This window comes from Electrona antarctica (assembly GCF_951216825.1).
Source record: "Electrona antarctica genome assembly, chromosome: 8".
NCBI lineage: Eukaryota > Metazoa > Chordata > Actinopteri > Myctophiformes > Myctophidae > Electrona > Electrona antarctica.
This window is the reverse complement of record NC_136789.1, coordinates 32,507,980-32,530,595: the sequence shown is the minus strand read 5'-3', so window position 1 is coordinate 32,530,595 and position 22,616 is coordinate 32,507,980. Positions and strand designations below refer to the sequence as shown.

The 22,616-nt window shown below is 44.7% G+C and overlaps 1 protein-coding gene across 1 annotated transcript in view; it reads right to left on the bottom strand.

The window, feature by feature from the left end:
• The window catches only part of LOC306927617 (kelch-like protein 23), a 42,106-nt gene that overhangs the window by 4,528 nt on the left and 14,962 nt on the right, over positions 1–22,616 (bottom strand). The window contains exons 6-12 of the mRNA XM_079507418.1: positions 15,188–15,386; positions 11,100–11,219; positions 9,660–9,788; positions 8,347–8,523; positions 8,006–8,125; positions 6,707–6,890; positions 1,225–1,375 (exon numbers count right to left, since the gene is read on the bottom strand). Of these exons, the coding sequence (XP_079363544.1) occupies positions 1,267–1,375; positions 6,707–6,890; positions 8,006–8,125; positions 8,347–8,523; positions 9,660–9,788; positions 11,100–11,219; positions 15,188–15,386 (1,038 nt within the window). The 3' untranslated portion in view covers positions 1,225–1,266. The remainder of the gene's footprint in view (positions 1–1,224; positions 1,376–6,706; positions 6,891–8,005; positions 8,126–8,346; positions 8,524–9,659; positions 9,789–11,099; positions 11,220–15,187; positions 15,387–22,616) is intronic.

The following is a 22,616-nucleotide window of genomic DNA, read 5'->3' as shown; positions in this document are numbered from 1 at the left end:
AGGGTACAGACACCTACTGAAGCATGGTGGTTATTATAATATGTCCTCTGTCGAGGGTACAGACACCTACTGAAGCATGGTGGTTATTATAATATGTCCTCTGTCGAGGGTACAGACACCTACTGAAGCATGGTGGTTATTATAATGTCCTCTGTCGAGGGTACAGACACCTACTGAAGCATGGTGGTTATTATAATATGTCCTCTGTCGAGGGTACAGACACCTACTGAAGCATGGTGGTTATTATAATATGTCCTCTGTCGAGGGTACAGACACCTACTGAAGCATGGTGGTTATTATAATATGTCCTCTGTCGAGGGTACAGACACCTACTGAAGCATGGTGGTTATTATAATATGTCCTCTGTCGAGGGTACAGACACCTACTGAAGCATGGTGGTTATTATAATATGTCCTCTGTCGAGGGTACAGACACCTACTGAAGCATGGTGGTTATTATAATATGTCCTCTGTCGAGGGTACAGACACCTACTGAAGCATGGTGGTTATTATAATATGTCCTCTGTCGAGGGTACAGACACCTACTGAAGCATGGTGGTTATTATAATATGTCCTCTGTCGAGGGTACAGACACCTACTGAAGCATGGTGGTTATTATAATATGTCCTCTGTCGAGGGTACAGACACCTACTGAAGCATGGTGGTTATTATAATATGTCCTCTGTCGAGGGTACAGACACCTACTGAAGCATGGTGGTTATTATAATATGTCCTCTGTCGAGGGTACAGACACCTACTGAAGCATGGTGGTTATTATAATATGTCCTCTGTCGAGGGTACAGACACCTACTGAAGCATGGTGGTTATTATAATGTCCTCTGTCGAGGGTACAGACACCTACTGAAGCATGGTGGTTATTATAATATGTCCTCTGTCGAGGGTACAGACACCTACTGAAGCATGGTGGTTATTATAATATGTCCTCTGTCGAGGGTACAGACACCTACTGAAGCATGGTGGTTATTATAATGTCCTCTGTCGAGGGTACAGACACCTACTGAAGCATGGTGGTTATTATAATGTCCTCTGTCGAGGGTACAGACACCTACTGAAGCATGGTGGTTATTATAATGTCCTCTGTCGAGGGTACAGACACCTACTGAAGCATGGTGGTTATTATAATATGTCCTTTGTCGAGGGTACAGACACCTACTGAAGCATGGTGGTTATTATAATGTCCTCTGTCGAGGGTACAGACACCTACTGAAGCATGGTGGTTGCACAGGCAGGTTTGGCCCCCTTGAATTTAGGGCAGCCTGACGGTGCCACACACTAGAGTGTAACTGTTGATATCAGCGGGCATCCTGCCGACAGTTTCCCACGTGTCCGTCTCTGCGCAGTACCTCTCGATGTCCCTGGAAAGACCAATAGCCATCAGCATGCAGTGCAGTGTTGATTTTGACAGCAAACTTAGATTTTAGTTTTAGTCATAGTCTTTTGAATAGGTTTCATTTAGTTTTAGTCACATTTTAGTCACCTGGAATATTTTAGTGTCAGTCTAGTTTTAGTGTCAGTCTAGTTTTAGTCGACTAAATATCTTAAGATTTTAGTCGACTAAATCTACAGGTGATTTAGTCGACTAAAATGTATTTTGGCGGGCCTTGATGCCATCGTAATGGCTGATTTTACACTTGCTGAAAATAGCAGATCTACAAGCTCACAATGCGTCGCAGTGCGACACGTGAGCCTGTAGATCTGCTATTTTCAGCATGCAACCAAGTGTAAAATGACCTATGCTGGATCTCTCGTCCACTAGTCCCTTCCTAACATTTTAGTCTAGTTTTTATTTGTTGACGAAATTCTCAATATATTTAGTCTTAGTTCTAGTTATCATAGCTTAGTTTTCATTTTAAGTTTTCTGTGGTGAAAAAAGGTAAATTTTTCGTCATAGTATCAGTCGACAAAATCAACACTGGTCCCTGGAGAGACCAATAGCCATGAGCAGTGGTGTCATGCTCGTAGAACGCAGTACCACGCCGTGGTACCCAAAAACATGTGACGTGCACACGCGCAGGTACGGAACGGTGCACATGCGTGCACGCTAGAACGCGTCCCCTATAGACTCAGAAGACGCACCTAACCTCGGGTCACCAGACTTTCCAAGACGCACGAAGGACCCAGTGGTCTAGGTTTACTGGCGGTGGGCGCGGACACCTATTTTCACGCCGTGTAAAGTACCGTGCCAAGATCAAATGGCTACTACTTTGCAAAACAACATGCTTAACATTAACACGTTCTCATGCGCAGCAATGAAGTTTGTCTGATTATTTTAAAGATGGAGTGCCGTCTTTTTTTGTACTTTTTCTGTTTTGCATGTGTCTATGGAGTTAACATGAATCTAATACAGGGGTTCCCAACCTTTATATTGTCACGGACCGGCTGACAGTTCATAAAATGTTCACGCACCTGGCGGGGGGGGGGGGGGGGGAACCTAATGTTCTCATGGAAGACAGTTGACTGTCCCTTAAATAGGCTACCCGCTGCTATAGGCCTATTATTGTTATACAGCATTGACCTAAATGCAGTGTTGGGTGTAACGGCGCTATTAATAACGGCGTTATGTAACGGACTACTTTCATTGGTAACGGAATAAAGTAACTACTTAGTTTTGCAATTTAGTAGTTAGTTACCTAGTTACATTTCCAAAAAAGTAATCCCGTTACTATAATGTGTCCCTGTTCATTTTGTTGGCAAGATTTAAAAAATAATAAAGCCCCGACTGCCTGCGGAGTCTATTTCTCCTGCCTTCTGTGTGAGTTATCCTTCCAAGCCAACTATACCATGTACTATACATCCTGCGTCTACTACATCCTGTAGTTCACTTAAGAAATAAAAGTATTGTTACAAGTAGCTTTTATTTTGAAGAGGAAGTTGTTTCGGTTGTAGCCAGCTGCCATGACAGTCTAGTCGACTAGAAGTGCCGGGTGGTAGTGGAATAATAATAACAACAACATGCTTTTAGCCAAAGTTCATGAAAACCGCATGCGTCTATGACTTAAACAATGTAGGCTAAACACTTTGGAATTACGTTTAACATGGTATATCCTCCGTGGCGGCGTCACATTAGGTGAGTACTAGTTAATGAATTGTTAAGTTTCATAGTATCATTCATCATCAACAACAGGCTGTTGTTGTTGCCCCCCCCCCAAAATGAACAGGTTACTGCCTACAGGATTCTCATTCTGTTACTGTCACTGCCTGCAAGGATGGCCGCCGTGCCATTGCTTATAAACTATCTAATTCATACGTGGGTCGTCGTGGGTCCACGTGGATTGTTGTTATTGTTCATGCGCCACGGCGCGCGGCGTGGAGAGGGCATCAGAGCGCAGCGCAACAGCCTAGTATGGCATATTGTAGTGTACTCTCTGCACTCTCTTTCTGTCCAGTCCTACGTGCCGATTGTGGCAAATTATATTCATTAATAAAGAGAGAGCTGTAAAGGGGATATTGTCTATGGTCAGTTCATGGTGTGTATCATTCTCGTTTTTAACCGGGCCGTGGTAATGCGGCGCAATGACGGTAGGCAGTAGCCTAATACAATGTAACCAACTTGCGCAAGCATTCAAAAATGGGTTTTAATTGTCGGGTAACGGAAAATAACGGAAAATAATCTAACCTTTTACTTTTCTCAGAAGGTAATTTGTAACGGTAAGGGATTATTTGTATGGGCAGTAATCCAGTAACCTAACGACGTTACTTTCTAAAGTAACGATGCCCAACACTGCCTAAATGGCATTATATCATTATCAACAATGATAGTATGATTTAAAAAAAGAAAAGGGTTAGGCTTATGTCTTTTTCATAAATTGCTTTGGACATGTGGAAAACTTAGTTAAACATGCAGAGTGACACATTAGGCATTAGGCCACTACTTTACCTGGATAACATCATCTTTTCGTTTTGACATGAAATAATAATCCTGTACCGTCACTGTGTAGCATTTGGTTTTATTAGCGCGATCGTGACAAAATAGCCTACAGCTGCTGCTGCCCGCAGAGCATACATGAACGGTAAAGATACCAAGGATTGGACAGTGCTACGCAACATGGAAGTAACACTGACTCCAAGGATTGGACAGTGCTACGCAACATGGAAGTAACACCGACTCCAAGGATTGGACAGTGCTACGCAACATGGAAGTAACACCGACTCCAAGGATTGGACAGTGCTACGCAACATGGAAGTAACACCGACTCCAAGGATTGGACAGTGCTACGCAACATGGAAGTAACACTGACTCCAAGGATTGGACAGTGCTACGCAACATGGAAGTAACACTGACTCCAAGGATTGGACAGTGCTACGCAACATGGAAGTAACACTGACTCCAAGGATTGGACAGTGCTACGCAACATGGAAGTAACACTGACTCCAAGGATTGGACAGTGCTACGCAACATGGAAGTAACACTGACTCCAAGGATTGGACAGTGCTACGCAACATGGAAGTAACACTGACTCCAAGGATTGGACAGTGCTACGCAACATGGAAGTAACACTGACTCCAAGGATTGGACAGTGCTACGCAACATGGAAGTAACACCGACTCCAAGGATTGGACAGTGCTACGCAACATGGAAGTAACACCGACTCCAAGGATTGGACAGTGCTACGCAACATGGAAGTAACACCGACTCCAAGGATTGGACAGTGCTACGCAACATGGAAGTAACACTGACTCCAAGGATTGGACAGTGCTACGCAACATGGAAGTAACACTGACTCCAAGGATTGGACAGTGCTACGCAACATGGAAGGAACACTGACTCCAAGGATTGGACAGTGCTACGCAACATGGAAGTAACACTGACTCCAAGGATTGGACAGTGCTACGCAACATGGAAGTAACACTGACTCCAAGGATTGGACAGTGCTACGCAACATGGAAGTAACACTGACTCCAAGGATTGGACAGTGCTACGCAACATGGAAGTAACACTGACTGACTCGAAGCCGTTTATAAATCACAGTCAGTGAACGGACGAGTCAACTTTTCACCGCCGTTTGGTGTGTCGTCTTCGTCCCGTCGTCCCCCCGCCCCCCGCCCTACAATCAGAAGCGTTTTCAAAGAGACGAGTAGGATACAAAGGAAGCCTGAAAGGCAAGCATTTGCATTCCGATGGGGGATTGAGCATCGCGCTCTACACGCAACGCCCATCAGGTCTGGTGTTTGTCCTCTCTCTTTTCTCAGTGTTTTCAAATGGATTTTTATACGACGGGAAAACTCTGGCGTACCAGTGGCACGTGTCCCGCGGACCGGCACCGGTCCGCGTACCAGTGGCACGTGTCCCTCGGACCGGCACCGGTCCGCGTACCAGTGGCACGTGTCCCGCGGACCGGCACCGGTCCGCGTACCAGTGGCACGTGTCCCGCGGACCGGCACCGGTCCGCGTACCAGTGGCACGTGTCCCGCGGACCGGCACCGGTCCGCGTACCAGTGGCACGTGTCCCGCGGACCGGCACCGGTCCGCGTACCAGTGGCACGTGTCCCGCGGACCGGCACCGGTCCGCGTACCAGTGGCACGTGTCCCGCGGACCGGCACCGGTCCGCGTACCAGTGGCACGTGTCCCGCGGACCGGCACCGGTCCGCGTACCAGTGGCACGTGTCCCGCGGACCGGCACCGGTCCGCGTACCAGTGGCACGTGTCCCGCGGACCGGCACCGGTCCGCGTACCAGTGGCACGTGTCCCGCGGACCGGCACCGGTCCGCATACCGGTGGTTGGGAACCTCTGCTCTAATAGACCCCCAGGTGTGGTTATAATATTCAAATATGTCTTCCCTGTGTATTTTTGGTTTCTTCCTGAAAGCTGAAAGCCTTTGAGTCAAGCCCAATCGCAATAGCACCATTTGAGTGACATCATAACCCTAACCCCTCCCACATTATCATACAACAACAGCTGTGGACGAGAAATCTTCCTCCTTGTATAATCATAATACCTGATGATCATGTATTAGGGACTTAGAGTATATATGAATAGAGACGGCACCCGGAGGAAACCCTGAGGCGAAATGGACATAGTGGCCGAATTTGGTATTGCAGTTTGGACCCAAATCGTGAACGCGCTGGTCCGTTGACTATCATTGCGCACGTTCATGATGACACGTGAACGCTGTTTCATACGTGAACGCACGTGACCGCGTGCAATGATAGTCAACGGCCAGCGCGTTCACGATATGGGTCCAAGGCCATCCCAGAATGCACTCTGTTCCTGAGTGAAATCGCCTCATGCGCTTTTGAGCAACTTAATGCAAGTGGATGGGAGGAGAAATCCGGTGCCGTCTCCATTCATATATACTCTAAGATTGGGGGGGGGGGAAACCACGGCACTCCATCTTTAAGTCTACTTTTGTGTTTGTGTGTCAAAAACTCTCATACACTAAACAAAAAGGCTTAGGCTATCAGCTGTTCTGTTCGCACATATCGGCTATGTAGGCACATGCACATGACGTCATTAAAATACCGGGGGAAAACAAATCACCATTACACCACATGGCCATGAGAGAAATGTCTGGGGTGGACATGATGAATCCACCTTTTCTCAAGCTCCCATGGAGCAGCAGCCTCTCACCTGCGTCTGCCTCCTGTTCCTAGTACGTAGATCATTCCATGGAGCAGCAGCCTCTTAACTGCGTCTGCCTCCTGTTCCTAGTACGTAGATCATTCCATGGAGCAGCAGCCTCTCACCTGCGTCTGCCTCCTGTTCCTAGTATGTAGATCATTCCGTCCACCACAGCCACGCGAGAGAAGCAGCATGTATTTTGCATGGGGGCACACATGGTCCACCGGTCGGTCTGAGGGTTGAAGCATTCCACCTCTGCCACGTCCACCTCCGCATACTCCCCAAACTCCTCGTCTACGATCTGACCGCCTATAGATAAGAGGAATTGACAGGTGACATATATATGTATATACAGTAATATATATTATTATTGTGGGATCTCAGTAAGAAACCCCCGTTATAGAGGGTATGCGCGTGACATCATCATCAAACCAGGAAGTTATGCAGGAACGCCTACTGAGTGGCAAAAAACTACTTTCTGGCCTTGACAGCCCAGACATCCACACAGAAAAGTCATATCTGATTGCATTAAACAACATTAAACGATGTTAAACTCACTTTGCCTGTTGCTTTGCCACTCGATGTGCCATTCACTTTAAGCATGCGCATACTCTCTATAGTGAGTGCGTTGCCATGGTGACCAGCCACGCCGTCTGTCGCAACGCACGCAAGAACGTGAGACGCCCTCTCTGGCGGCTGATAGGCCAGGTGTGAGACGCCCTCTCGGGCGGCTGATAGGCCAGGTGTATGTGCCAAACTTCATACTAGGACAGGCGGAAATGATGCCGCGGGCAATCAGCGCCAGCCGTGCGGCATCAGGCAGCTAGTATAACCCATTTAGGCATGAGCAAAGATTTGAGTTAAAAACGTTCGCTCTGAAAGACTATCCACTACGTGGATTTGTGCCACATTTTCACGATTTTTTAAAAATACGGAGAGGCGAGGTGGAGGACGGAGGAGGACGCCACTCTCGCCCAGTCCCCCTGCCTAGAGAGAGAGACAGCGGGGACGCCTCGCTGCCTTGGACCGACACCGAATAAAAAGGTTGTAAGAGAAACCTTACTGCTGTTCACATATCATTCACCTGATGAGTCAAGAGAAACCTTACCACTGTTCACATATCATTCACCTGATGCGTCAAGAGCCCCCCACTATATATACAGTATATATGTGTATACACACACACACACACACACACACACACACACACACACACACACACACACACACACACACACACACACACACACACACACACACACACACACACACTGAGCGAGACATGGCAAAAGTATTTCTGGGGGTCCCCCAGCCCAAAACGTTGAGAACCCCTGGCCTAAACTGCATATGCAGTGTTTGTTTTTCTTCCTGCGATGGTATTGAATATTGTTATTCGTCATGTCTATTAAGAACAGAAATCATACCTATAGCGTAGATCTTTCCATTGAGCGTGCAAGCAGATATATTAAAACGACCATTCCGCATAGGATCGACTTCTGTCCAATCACCAGATATAGGGTTGTATGTGGATACTCCGTGAGTGCCTAAGGCCCAGGAGAGAGAGAGAACACACACACGCACGTGCGCACACACACACACACACACGCACAAACGTACACGCACACACACACACGCACGCACATGCACACACCAGAGGAAGGATGAATTAATATGTAATAATATTAAAAGGTTATTTCAGTTAACCAATATGTTTTGCATTTGTAGTGGCAGGTTGAACCTGCAGGTGCATGAACCTGTTTCATACCAAAAACATAGATCAGTCCATCTAGAGCCACCACTGAACTGATAAAACCATTGTCTGGCATGTTGATACACCTGAGCTCCCAGGTGTTGGAGTTTGGGTCGTAGCATTCCACTGAGCCGATAGCATCCACCAACAGGCTACCCAGTACAAACAGACAGCCATCCAGCAGCACCAGATCTACGTGAGGTTGTGTGCAAGGGAAAAAAACCTGGTCATTAGAACTAGGGCTATAACTATCCGTACTTCTATTCTAGGTCTAATGATAACGTTTTCAATTAAGTGAATAATCAAGAAGCTGCAGCCCGAATTAGGGATGAGATTCGGAACCGGGTCCGTTTCAGACCCGGTTCCGACATTGCGGATTGGGAGCCGGTTCCATCGTTTTTTTATTAACGGTTCCCCAAACGGTTCTCATCAGCCGTCATTTAGCAATAAATTTAGGAATAACATTCCGCTGTGTCTGTGCATGCATGCAAGCAGAGCCAAGTTACTGGGGTGACGTCACCCCACCTACATGAGTGAGTGAGTGAGTGAGTGAGTGAGTGAGTGAGTGGGGTCGGGGAGGATACACCCACTGTTCTGTGCATTAAGCGACCGGTCACCGGAGCGAGCGGGACAGTATGTCGAAGAGATCTCCAAAGTGTGGTTAACAGAGAGGGAAATTACTCTGATGCTGTGCACGCAAAGTGCTCAACTGCTTTTTAATTGGCTCTAAATTAATCGCACGACTGTTGAGAGCCCAGCCTTTAGGTGCATATATACCTCCATAGATTGATTACTTTATAAACAGTTTACAGAAAAAAGCACAGGAACGTAGCCTACAGTTCTGTAGGCTAAGGTCTGCTAAGAGGATTTTATACCCAAGAAAGCACTAAGGCTTGTTTCCATTAGGGTAACTGGGGTCCTTCATATTAAATTCATCTGAACATTACAATATCATTATTGCAATGTAATTGCAATTGCAATGCAAATTGCAATATACAGTACAACTTGCAACAATTAAATTGTTGTGGTGGCTAGCTGGTGGTGGTGGTGAAGTTTAAATAATAGTGCCACCTCATAATTGTAAAGTGCAATTACAATAATTTAATTTGTGTTTATGTACTTGGTTAGGTTAGTTATAATATAAACATAATGTATGTCAGGAAAAAAAAGGGGGAAAAATGATATTAGGAACCGGAACCGTTAAAATACTAACGAATCCCAACCCTAGCCCGAATTAGAACTGATGACCTCAACTGGGTAACCTCGGCTACCCACAGTGGTTATTCCTAAACAAAAATAGAATGTCATAGATAGTGTAACAGCCTTACTACAATGCCAGTGTTCCTCATTCATGGAAGCCCTCTCCAACCATGTGTCACGGTGAAGGTCATAGCACCACAACTTCTTGCTGACTGTACCATCAGACAATTCTCCTCCAGCCACATAGATAACAGAGCCTATGGGTTTAGAAAGAGAATAATTCAAATGAGTTATTGTTAAAGAAATAACAAATGTGACGTCACCACATACCATACAGGACAGTCCCAAAAGGTACAGGTAGGTTTTCACTGTTACTTCTATGTTATTGTGATGGTTCACTTATCAAGCCAACGAATCAACAGAAACATTTAAATAGGTCCAGTGCAGGCGAGGTCCTGTTAAAATGACAAATGTGGGGATTTCAGATAATGGCCCATCTAATCTAACTATACATGCACCAAGTCTCTGTACGTCTGTACGTCCGTAATCCACGTAACTCTGGAACCGTTCGCCCCACCTACTTCAAATTCGCGTTCCGCACCCCCACAGGGAGTGCAGTGCCCGGTGTCGAGTTGGTCGGACCCGCGGTTGAACCGCCACAAAAGGCCTCTGCCCGGGCTCTGGACAGGGCCCCTGGCCAGTGTCCACATATGGAGCAAAAGCCCAACATTTTCATTTATTAGAAAGTTTTGTGATTTTTTTTATTTTTTATCCCACGATTTTGTAACCCATTTTTCACCCCTGTCAATTATCTAATGTGATCCTGGGCTCTACACACCCTCCGCCAACCTAGTCCCCATATATGGGGAGAGCAACGGACTTGAACTCATGCTTCCTTCATGCCTGAGTGTCCAAGTTGCTCCTTTACACCTGACAGGGGGGCGTTTCCCTGGTTGGACGTAGCGCGTGGAAGGAACACGTTATTCCAACCAGTTCCTTTCCCCTCCATCAGGCGCCCCGGCTGGCCAGGGGGAGGCAGTTTAGAGACCAGGATTACTGCATGTTTTTGTGAGGGTACCTACCCTATAGGGGACACGGGGAGAACATGCAAACTCCACACAGAAAGGCCCTTTCGCCAACCCCGCCTCGGGTATGGGCACTGATGACGCGGAGGAGGAAACACGCCGCCAGCACCCACAGCGTCCCGAGCGGGAATCGAACCCAGGACCTTCTAGCTGTGAGGCGACAGCACTACCGACTGTGCCACCGTGCCCCCTAGGGGGCGCCACCGTGCCCCTATTTTGTGCAATTCGATCAAAAATCCCGGGAGAAGATAGATACCAATACACCATTTGTTCCTCATGAGGAGACAGTTGTATTGCTGGCGGTCAAACAGTTCATGCGCTATGCCTGTTCAAAGTTTGCATTTTCAATTGATCGCTGCAGTGCCACCCTTTGGCCAATGGTTGTGGGCTTCGTGTCTAAGTGGGGAGCTTGGCCCCTCAATTACAGGTCCTAAGTTGATTGACCTGTACTCCAGTTGACTCTGATGTGGTGGTATTCCTCACCTGATACAACGACACAGGGTTTGCCTCTTTCATCAGAGGGCAGACGTGTCAGCCTCTTCGACTGTTGTGTCTTGGGATCGAAGCTGTGAACTGTGCCATCATACCCCATCATCACAATCACTTCAACAAACAGGGGAGAAGGAGGGAAGCCAGAGGAGATTTAAGAGATCAAAGAGAAAACATATTTATTCATACACTTACAAGAGCTACGAGCGTGTAGATCTGCTATTTTCATCAAATGTTCACATAATAGGGGTGCTAGGGTGTATGTAATTATGTAGTCACAGAATATTAAAGCAGAAATAACATGTATTTTAAAACGGTTTGTAATATTCAATATCATATTGTCTATTACCCCCAAACTTATTTCTAGATAGCACTTCATGTAGACTTAGATAGCATTTTATACAGACTTATAGCATGTTACGTAGACAGCAGTAGAATTGCATTTCATGTAGTCATAGCACTTTATAGTACATATGTATAGTATAATATAGTATAATATGTATAGTATATATATAGTTTCATTACATAGATATTCCACTGTTACGTTCTTAGCTTACGCATGTTTCATGATAACTACTTTTATGTGATGTATGCCTTGCTTTTTGTTATTGCTTAATGTAAGTCGCTCTGGATTAAGAGCGTCTGCTAAATGCCTAAATTGTAATGGTTTGAGCCTCAATCACCACTCTGATATAACCAGTCCTTGTCATTTCTATCTGGACTTTGAAGTAGTTTTAGCTGCAGTACCACATTGTCCTGGTGGTGATATGTAAATTATTTAATATTCGAGCCATTATAATACGGATAGATAGATAAACCCAGGCTTGTTTCCATTCCATGCCAGCTTGGAAAATCAACAATGGCAGACATTGTAAACAAAGTGGAAATGCAAATTTGGAACTAAAGACTGAAGAGGAGGAATTATACAAAGTAGGGTGATGACATCACGCATATGACCAAATCAGTTGAGCTGTTCCTGAGAGCAATTGCCATAAAAGCCCCTATCAGGCCCGGCTCCAGGATGAAATTACTGAGGTGTCAATTGAGATTTTTGAGGGGACCAAAAAAAAATGATTTGAAAAAAATTATATTGTGTTGCTAAATCAAGCAGGCAGTGTCAGTTCTATGACTCAGCTGGTCATATGCAATATTGGAATGATAGCACTGCCCCGCCAGGGTGGTCCGGGGGGGCTTGCCCCCCTTGGCTCCAGATTTTTTTTTTTTTTATTTGCGATGAAAATGCTTCAATCTGGTGCACTGAGATAAAAATGAAGAGGCTAGATCTATAAAGAACTACACACATCACATTAGATTATTATCATCTTTACTGTGCTATTATTGCCATTTGCCAACATCACAGTAGGCTACAAAACAACATTGGATAGGGCAGGGGTGGGCAACTTTGATGATGGCCACTTTCAAACTCACTCCAGAGGGCCACAATGCATATAGTCAAAAGTCGCAGTGCGTTGCATTTTGAGCTTGTAGATCTGCTTTTTTGCTATTTTTTTAATTGGAATCCTGAATTATTTTCACCTATTTTTTAATTGGAATCCGGAAAAGTAATATTTTTTATTTAATTTCAAATACATTTATGTTATGTTAACTTTATGATTATGAACTGAAATGCAAATATTGGACATAAAAAAGGCTAGTAAGTGAACTGAGTCTGTGCTCAGAGAATACATTCTTCAGCGTGTCCACAATAGTCCACAGCCCACTTTGCCACTTGCTCTGATCCACTGCATCATAGCACCCCTCCCCCCCAATGGCAGACAATCATATGTCAGACACATACATTCAGTTGATCCGAATTAACATGTGTATTCCTATGCCTCAGGAATGTCATACTTCCTGTTCTTTCCAGATGGGAGATGGCCATGACGCATGTTAGATGGTCCTTGCATGCCTGTACAATACATGTTTTTGTTTGTCAAATAGTTTTTGACATGTTTTTGAGGGGTCAAATAGGTCGGGTTGAGGGGTCAAGTACCCCCTTTGACTCCTCGTGGCGCCGGGCCTGGCCCCTATATGATGTGAAAGCCTGATTGTTTAAAATTGCGTACTTGTGGGGATAGAAAACACAAAAAAACACACACAAAAAAAAGAGATAAAAAGTAGACCACTATGATAATCTGAGACGTTTGCTGCACGTTCACAAAAATGCTTTAGTCCGGCAGCCGGGTGGGAAATTTGGTATATAGTCTTTTTTTATTGGCCTAAAATATTGTCTATATACATACATTCATGAATCCACTTGCTGACTGGCTGTAGGTATTGGGCAATTGTTTTTATAGGCAAAAATGTCAAACTTTCCTTTTGCTTTAAGTAGCATGTGACATGTCAAACTAGGGGGTTTTCATGATTCTGAATCCATTCCAAGCATTAGTTTTGCACAGAAAAACGGCCATAGGAGTCATGACAAATGTGATGAGATCAGTACAAGTGTGATGAGGTCAGCAGTGGCTATGGCTGTTTTTAGCCCAAGGAGCATATTTTGTGCAAAACTAATGCTTGGAATGGATTCAGAATCATGAAAACCCCCTAGTTTCACATGCTACTTAAAGCAAAAGGAAAGTTTGACATTTTTGCCTGCCATAAGATGTTAATGGTAGGGTCACAAGAAACCCCTATAAAAAAAAGCCCAATACCCACAGCCGGTCAGCAAGTGGATTCATGAATGTATGTATATAGACAATATTTTAGGCCAATAAAAAAAGTTGTGAAACCTTGTGAAACCGTCTCTGTTCAATAGTTAGAGCCCATTGAAAATGCAATGGTGGTCGGCGCTAAAGTGGAACGATACAGGAAGAGAGATATGCACGTTCTAGAAAGTTCTCTGACAAGCAAGTGGACGGGAGGCGAGTCTTTGCGACCATGTGGTTTCCTTGTTCCTCGCTTCACTGGGACTCGAACGGTGGATCATAGGTTAGCCAAGAGCGCCATCTTTTGTTAAAACTAAAAACACACAACTTACGTCAAATTACGCCCTTACCAGCAAATCAGTTGATAACAGGACCAGCAGACACTCTGTGGCGCATGTGGTTAAAAAGGAGTAGTGATTTATTTTCTATCAATTACACACCCCATGAAGGTTTGAATTCATGGAGATTTATTTATTATTTATTTGACAGTAGGTACCTGTGGTCCTACAGGGTGTGTTACGATAGGACTACAGTAGGTACCTGTGGTCCTACAGGGCTAGTTACGATAGGACTACAGTAGGTACCTGTGGTCCTACAGGGTGTGTTACGATAGGACTACAGTAGGTACCTGTGGTCCTACAGGGCGTGTTACGATAGGACTACAGTAGGTACCTGTGGTCCTACAGGGTGTGTTACGATAGGACTACAGTAGGTACCTGTGGTCCTACAGGGCGTGTTACGATAGGACTACAGTAGGTACCCTGTGGTCCTACAGGGCGTGTTGCGATAGGACTACAGTAGGTACCTGTGGTCCTACAGGGCGTGTTACGATAGGACTACAGTAGGTACCTGTGGTCCTACAGGGCGTGTTACGATAGGACTACAGTAGGTACCTGTGGTCCTACAGGGCGTGTTACGATAGGACTACAGTAGGTACCTGTTACGATAGGACTACAGTAGGTACCTGTTACGATAGGACTACAGTAGGTACCTGTGGTCCTACAGGGCGTGTTACGATAGGACTACAGTAGGTACCTGTGGTCCTACAGGGCGTGTTACGATAGGACTACAGTAGGTACCTGTGGTCCTACAGGGTGTGTTGCGATAGGACTACAGTAGGTACCTGTGGTCCTACAGGGCGTGTTACGATAGGACTACAGTAGGTACCTGTGGTCCTACAGGGCGTGTTACGATAGGACTACAGTAGGTACCTGTGGTCCTACAGGGCGTGTTGCGATAGGACTACAGTAGGTACCTGTGGTCCTACAGGGCGTGTTACGATAGGACTACAGTAGGTACCTGTGGTCCTACAGGGCGTGTTACGATAGGACTACAGTAGGTACCTGTGGTCCTACAGGGTGTGTTACGATAGGACTACAGTAGGTACCTGTGGTCCTACGGGGGCGTGCCGTGTTACGATAGGACTACAGTAGGTACCTGTGGTCCTACGGGGGCGTGCCGTGTTACGATAGGACTGCAGACGCTGCTCCTCAGCCTCAGAGATGAGCCTCTGGTAGGTGTTGGCCTCAGAGATGAACCTCTGACAGGCCTGGTGTTCTTTGACCACATCCAGAGACTCCATCACAGTGTGGAGGTGAGAGGGGCTGATGAGAGGCAGGCGGATGTGCTCCAGCACCTTCAACAACAGAGACAGCACTCACTATTTAGTATTTACTAGTTCAACTGAAAAACACTCAATATTTACTAGGGATGCACCGATATGGAAATTCGTGGCCACTACCGATGTTTAAAATAACAATTTATCCAATAGCAATATACCGATATATGTTTTATAGTTTTTGTTGTTTTTATTTCCCCCTTTTGTGCCAGATAAACAAAAACATCTTCAATACAAGAAATAAATCTTCAGAATCTACAGCTTGGTAGGCTGCAGATAACCAACACACACCAACATAGAATCTACAGCTTGGTAGGCTACAGATAACCAACACACCAACATAGAATCTACAGCTTGGTAGGCTGCAGATAACCAACACACACAAACATAGAATCTACAGCTTGGTAGGCTGCAGATAACCAACACACACCAACATAGAATCTACAGCTTGGTAGGCTGCAGATAACCAACACACCAACATAGAATCTACAGCTTGGTAGGCTGCAGATAACCAACACACCAACATAGAATCTACAGCTTGGTAGACTACAGATAACCACCACACCAACATAGAATCTACAGCTTGGTAACCTGGCTGCAGATAACCAACACACCAACATAGAATCTACAGCTTGGTAGACTACAGATAACCACCACACCAACATAGAATCTACAGCTTGGTAGACTACAGATAACCACCCACCAACATAGAATCTACAGCTTGGTAGACTACAGATAACCAACACACCAACATAGAATCTCCAGCTTGGTAGACTACAGATAACCAACACACCAACATAGAATCTACAGCTTGGTAGGCTGCAGATAACCAACACACCAACATAGAATCTACAGCTTGGTAGGCTGCAGATAACCAACACACCAACATAGAATCTACAGCTTGGTAGACTACAGATAACCAACACACCAACATAGAATCTACAGCTTGGTAGGCTGCAGATAACCAACACACCAACATAGAATCTACAGCTTGGTAGGCTGCAGATAACCAACACACCAACATAGAATCTACAGCTTGGTAGGCTGCAGATAACCAACACACACCAACATAGAATCTACAGCTTGGTAGGCTACAGATAACCAACACACCAACATAGAATCTACAGCTTGGTAGGCTGCAGATAACCAACACACACAAACATAGAATCTACAGCTTGGTAGGCTGCAGATAACCAACACACACCAACATAGAATCTACAGCTTGGTAGGCTGCAGATAACCAACACACACCAACATAGAATCTAAAGCTTGGTAGGCTGCAGATAACCAACACACCAACATATAATCTACAGCTTGGTAGGCTGCAGATAACCAAAACACCAACATAGAATCTACAGCTTGGTAGACTACAGATAACCACCACACCAACATAGAATCTACAGCTTGGTAACCTGGCTGCAGATAACCAACACACCAACATAGAATCTACAGCTTGGTAGACTACAGATAACCACCACACCAACATAGAATCTACAGCTTGGTAGACTACAGATAACCACCACACCAACATAGAATCTACAGCTTGGTAGGCTGCAGATAACCAACACACCAACATAGAATCTACAGCTTGGTAGGCTGCAGATAACCAACACACCAACATAGAATCTACAGCTTGGTAGGCTGCAGATAACCAACACACACCAACATAGAATCTACAGCTTGGTAGGCTACAGATAACCAACACATCAACATAGAATCTACAGCTTGGTAGGCTGCAGATAACCAACACACACAAACATAGAATCTACAGCTTGGTAGGCTGCAGATAACCAACACACACCAACATAGAATCTACAGCTTGGTAGGCTACAGATAACCAACACACCAACATAGAATCTACAGCTTGGTAGGCTGCAGATAACCAACACACACCAACATAGAATCTACAGCTTGGTAGGCTACAGATAACCGAACACACCAACATAGAATCTACAGCTTGGTAGGCTGCAGATAACCAACACTAGGGGTGTTCGATATGGCGATAAATATCGTCGGGACGATACAACGTCTCCACGATATGGCTTTTTAGAGTTATCGTTTCCATCACGATAAATGTGCTGCATCAGACACAGTGAATGCACACTCTATATATGCAGTTCTATACCGTAATTTTTACTTCTGCAGTACGACGGTTTCGTTCACAAAAAATAAAAGATCTACAAGCTAACAGCGCGTTGCTACTGCACCCCGATGGATGGCATGGTTTGCTTATAAATCTGTTCTCAGTTCTCAGCACTCCCAAAGTCCCCGCCCCCTTTCTTCTAGGCAGAGGGGGGAACAGCATTGCGCTCACAGCACATGTAGTAAACTAAAGAAAGACAACAGAAATGGACACCGAAACAGAGTCAGATGCAGATCATGTCGAGCGAGTCGAGGAAGGGCGACGTGTTCTAGTTCCCAAAAAGAACTCCACGTCGGTGATGTGTAACTATTTTGGTTTCTCGATAACCGACAAAGAGCAAAATAACATTATTTGCAAACTTTGCGGACAAGAGAAGTTGAAGACAACAGATGGCAACACGTCGACATTACGAAACCACCTGAAAAGCAAGCACCCGAAAGAACATGCCAGTACTTTACAGAAACAAGGTCCCCCGCGTGTGTCTGGCAAAACTGCACAAGCAGCAGCAGCAAAACCAAAGCAAGTAACCGTAAAACAGTCATTTGATACACGCATGCCTTATGAAAAGACAGGAAAACGCCACAAAGATATAACGAAGGCAGTGGCGTTTTATATTGCCAAAGATATGCGCCCATTCAAGACCGTGGAAAACGAGGGGTTTTTGAGGCTGCTGAAAACACTCGACCCGCGATACGAGGTGCCTGGTCGCAAATATTTTTCTCAAACAGCCATTCCACAAATGTACATCCAATGCAGAGAGAAATTACAACAACTGATTCAAAGCGTTCAGTTTTTCTCTACAACCAGTGATTTATGGTCTAGCCGCACCTCAGAGCCCTATCTAAGTCTGACCATTCATTTCATTCACAAGTGGAAGCTGCACTGTGAATGTCTCCAGACCATTTACTTCCCACAAGACCACACAGGGGAACTGATCGCAACTGGCCTGAGGGACTTGCTTGATGGCTGGGGACTGAAAGAGGAGAACATGACCTGCATGACCACAGACAGTGGTTCCAACATGGTTAAAGCTTTGGAAAATAACACGTGGACTCGCCTGCAGTGCTTTGGCCACAGACTTCACCTCGCCATCGGTGAGTGAAAAAAAAAAACGTGTACAATTTTACCACCGTCATTCAGATAAAGTCGGGAGGGACTCGGGATTTAATATTCATTTTATTAAAGTAATATTAAATCCCGAGTCCCTCCCGACCTTATCTGAATGACTACGTGTGTGTGTCACGTGTGTGTCACGTGACTCACGTGTGTGTGTGTGTGTGTGTGTCGTCTGTCGTGTGTGTGTGTGTGTGCTGATGCATTTCAATAAAATATCCATAAAATAGCAGATCTACAAGCTCGTAGCGCACCACCGAGTGGCGCTACGAGCTTGTAGGTCTGCTATTTTATACAGAAAACATGAAAAAATAAAAATATAGTTTAATTAAAATGTATAGTGTGATCTTATTAACCAATGAAGCCCTAATCAAACATATATAGTATAATTATAAATGGTGTAAAGTAAATGGACTATATCTACAAGCTAGACTAGGGCAGACCTCACCAGACCCTATTTTGCATTGATGTGCATTGTGCAAGTTGGCAGAGGACAGATGTTACCAGATTAATAAATCTTCATCTTCTATTTCTTAGAACAAAGTTCCAGAGACCCGCGTGTTGAGCGAACTGTATCCATACTCAAGAAAGCGGTCAGTGCATTCAGCTACAGCTGGAAGAAGAAGAGGGAGTTGGCTAGGCTTCAAGTGGAGATGGGTCTACCGGAGAACAAACTGAAAACCGACTCACCGACTCGATGGGGATCCAAACTCGCCATGGTGGAGAGAGTGATGGAACAGCTAAGGGCCGTTTCTCAGATCCTTAAGGCAGACAGGAAGACCAAGCATTTGGCCCCTGGCTACAACGAGAAGGAAGTGATGGAGTCTATCGTGAAGGCCCTGGGTCCACTGCGTGACTTCACAGATGCACTCTCAGGTGTGTGTGTGTGTGTGTGTGTGTGTGTGTGTGTGCGTGCGTGCGTGCGTGCGTGCGTGCGTGCGTGCGTGCGTGCGTGCGTGCGTGCAACTCAATATACATAAAATAAATAACCTGTCTTTTTTTCTCTTTTCTTTTTTAGGTGAAGACTATGTGAGTGTGTCTTATGTAAAGCCGGTGCTTCACAAGTTCAAAACAGAAACCTTGCTAACGAATGACGACGACACGGAGCTCTCAGCCCAAATGAAGACCGCCGTTCTCGATTACCTCACTGACAAATATCAGGATGATAAAACCCAAGACCTGCTGGATATGGCCTCACTTGTTGATCCAAGGTTCAAGACACAGTACATCGACGGTGACAAGACAGAGGAGATACTAGCCAGAGCTGTGTCTGAGCTGGAGTCCTTGCTGAGGGTCCCTGTAGAAGAACAGCATCCTGAAGAAGCAGCAGAACAGCCTTCTACCTCCACATCCCAGAGCACGCCTCAGGAAGAAACCCACCTCCCCAAAAAGAAAGCTAAGAAATCACTGGCCAGCTTTTTGAAGAATTCTCTAATACCTGCAGCTGGCACACCTATTCCATCCCTAAAAGAAGCAATAGAGGGAGAAATTAAGTCCTACCTGGCAGGGCCAATTGCACCCCTTGGCAAGGATCCTCTGGAATGGTGGCAACAGCACGAGGGAAACTTTCCAAGAGTTAGCCAACTAGCTAGAAAGTATCTGTGCATTCAAGCAACAAGTGCTCCCTCAGAGAGAGTGTTCAGCACTGGTGGCAATATTGTCACATGCCAAAGAGCAACTCTCAAGCCAGAGAAAGTTGACCAACTGATCTTCCTGGCAAAAAATCTGTGACTGTGTTATGTCATTCCAAAAAAAAGTGAAAATAAAAAAAATTAAAACAGAGAATGTGAAAATCGGTCTAGTCAGGATTCAGACAGTATTGCACTTGGTTCATTCATTCATTGTCTGTTGGTTCTGTAGTTGGGTCATTTTATTTTTTCAATAAGAATTTATGTTTTTCCCTTTTGAAACATATTCAGACAGTTATGCTAAAGTATTTGATTGCACTTCAAGTTTGGCACTGACTTTTCAACTCTCAAGCCAGAGAAAGTTGACCAACTGATTTTCCTGGTAGGAAATCTGTGACTGTTATGTCATACAAAAAGAAAAGTAACAATGATGTGAAAATCTAAGGCTGTGACTCTAGTCAGAATTCAGACAGTATTGCACTTGGTTGTTGGTTCATTGTCTTCGTTGGTTCTGTAGTTTAGTTGGCTCATTTTATTATTTCCCTTTTGAAACTGTTCAGACAGTTATGCTAAAGTCTACAGTTTGGCACTGACTTTTCCTCATTGATGTATGTTTATTTTACTACTTAACAATGTTACATTACTGCTAGTACTGCTAGTAGTGCTGCTGTGCTACCTAAACAGAATTGTTTTACTGTGAAACTGTGCCTTGAATATATATATTTTTTATTCTTTTTGTTTTAAGAGTGCACTTTACTTGGTTGTGTTTACAAAATAAACCAATGTTAACTTTTTGTAGGCTAGGCCTACTGTACCTACAGTACTTGAACACTGAGCCTTATCAAAATTCCTGTTGGGATTTTTCTGATTCATTGCAGAATAAAACCAGCTTGAAGACAGTCTAAATGGTATTTCTTTAATTTTTGTTACCTTGTACTGTTAAGTAACTTGAAAAATAACCATAAAAAACGCGCAAAAAAATATCGTGATAATATATCGTATCGTGATAATGCTTGAAAAATATCGTGATAATACTTTTGTCCATATCGCCCACCCCTAACCAACACACACCAACATAGAATCTACAGCTTGGTAGGCTACAGATAACCAACACACCAACATATAATCTACAGCTTGGTAGGCTGCAGATAACCAACACACCAACATAGAATCTACAGTTTGGTAGACTACAGATAACCAACACACCAACATAGAATCTACAGCTTGGTAGGCTGCAGATAACCAACACACCAACATAGAATCTACAGTTTGGTAGACTACAGATAACCAACACACCAACATAGAATCTACAGCTTGGTAGGCTGCAGATAACCAACACACCAACATAGAATCTACAGTTTGGTAGACTACAGATAACCAACACACCAACATAGAATCTACAGCTTGGTAGGCTGCAGATAACCAACACACCAACATAGAATCTACAGCTTGGTAGACTACAGATAACCAACACACCATCATAGAATCTACAGCTTGGTAGACTACAGATAACCAACCCACCAACATAGAATCTACAGCTTGGTAGACTACAGATAACCAACACACCAACATAGAATCTACAGCTTGGTAGACTACAGATAACCAACACACCAACATAGAATCTACAGCTTGGTAGGCTGCACATAACCAACACACCAACATAGAATCTACAGCTTGGTAGACTACAGATAACCAACACACCAACATAGAATCTACAGCTTGGTAGGCTGCAGATAACCAACACACCAACATATAATCTACAGCTTGGTAGGCTGCAGATAACCAACACACCAACATAGAATCTACAGCTTGGTAGGCTGCAGATAATCAACACACCAACATAGAATCTACAGCTTGGTAGGCTGCAGATAACCAACACACCAACATAGAATCTACAGCTTGGTAGACTACAGATAACCAACACACCAACATAGAATCTACAGCTTGGTAGGCTGCAGATAACCAACACACCAACATAGAATCTACAGCTTGGTAGGCTGCAGATAACCAACACACCAACATAGAATCTAAAGTTTGGTAGGCTGCAGATAACCAACACACCAACATAGAATCTACAGTTTGGTAGGCTGCAGATAACCAACACACCAACATAGAATCTACAGCTTGGTAGGCTGCAGATAACCAACACACCAACATAGAATCTACAGCTTGTTAGACTGCAGATAACCAACACACCAACATAGAATCTACAGCTTGGTAGACTACAGATAACCAACACACCAACATAGAATCTACAGCTTGGTAGGCTGCAGATAACCAACACACCAACATAGAATCTACAGCTTGGTAGACTACAGATAACCACCACACCAACATAGAATCTACAGCTTGGTAACCTGGCTG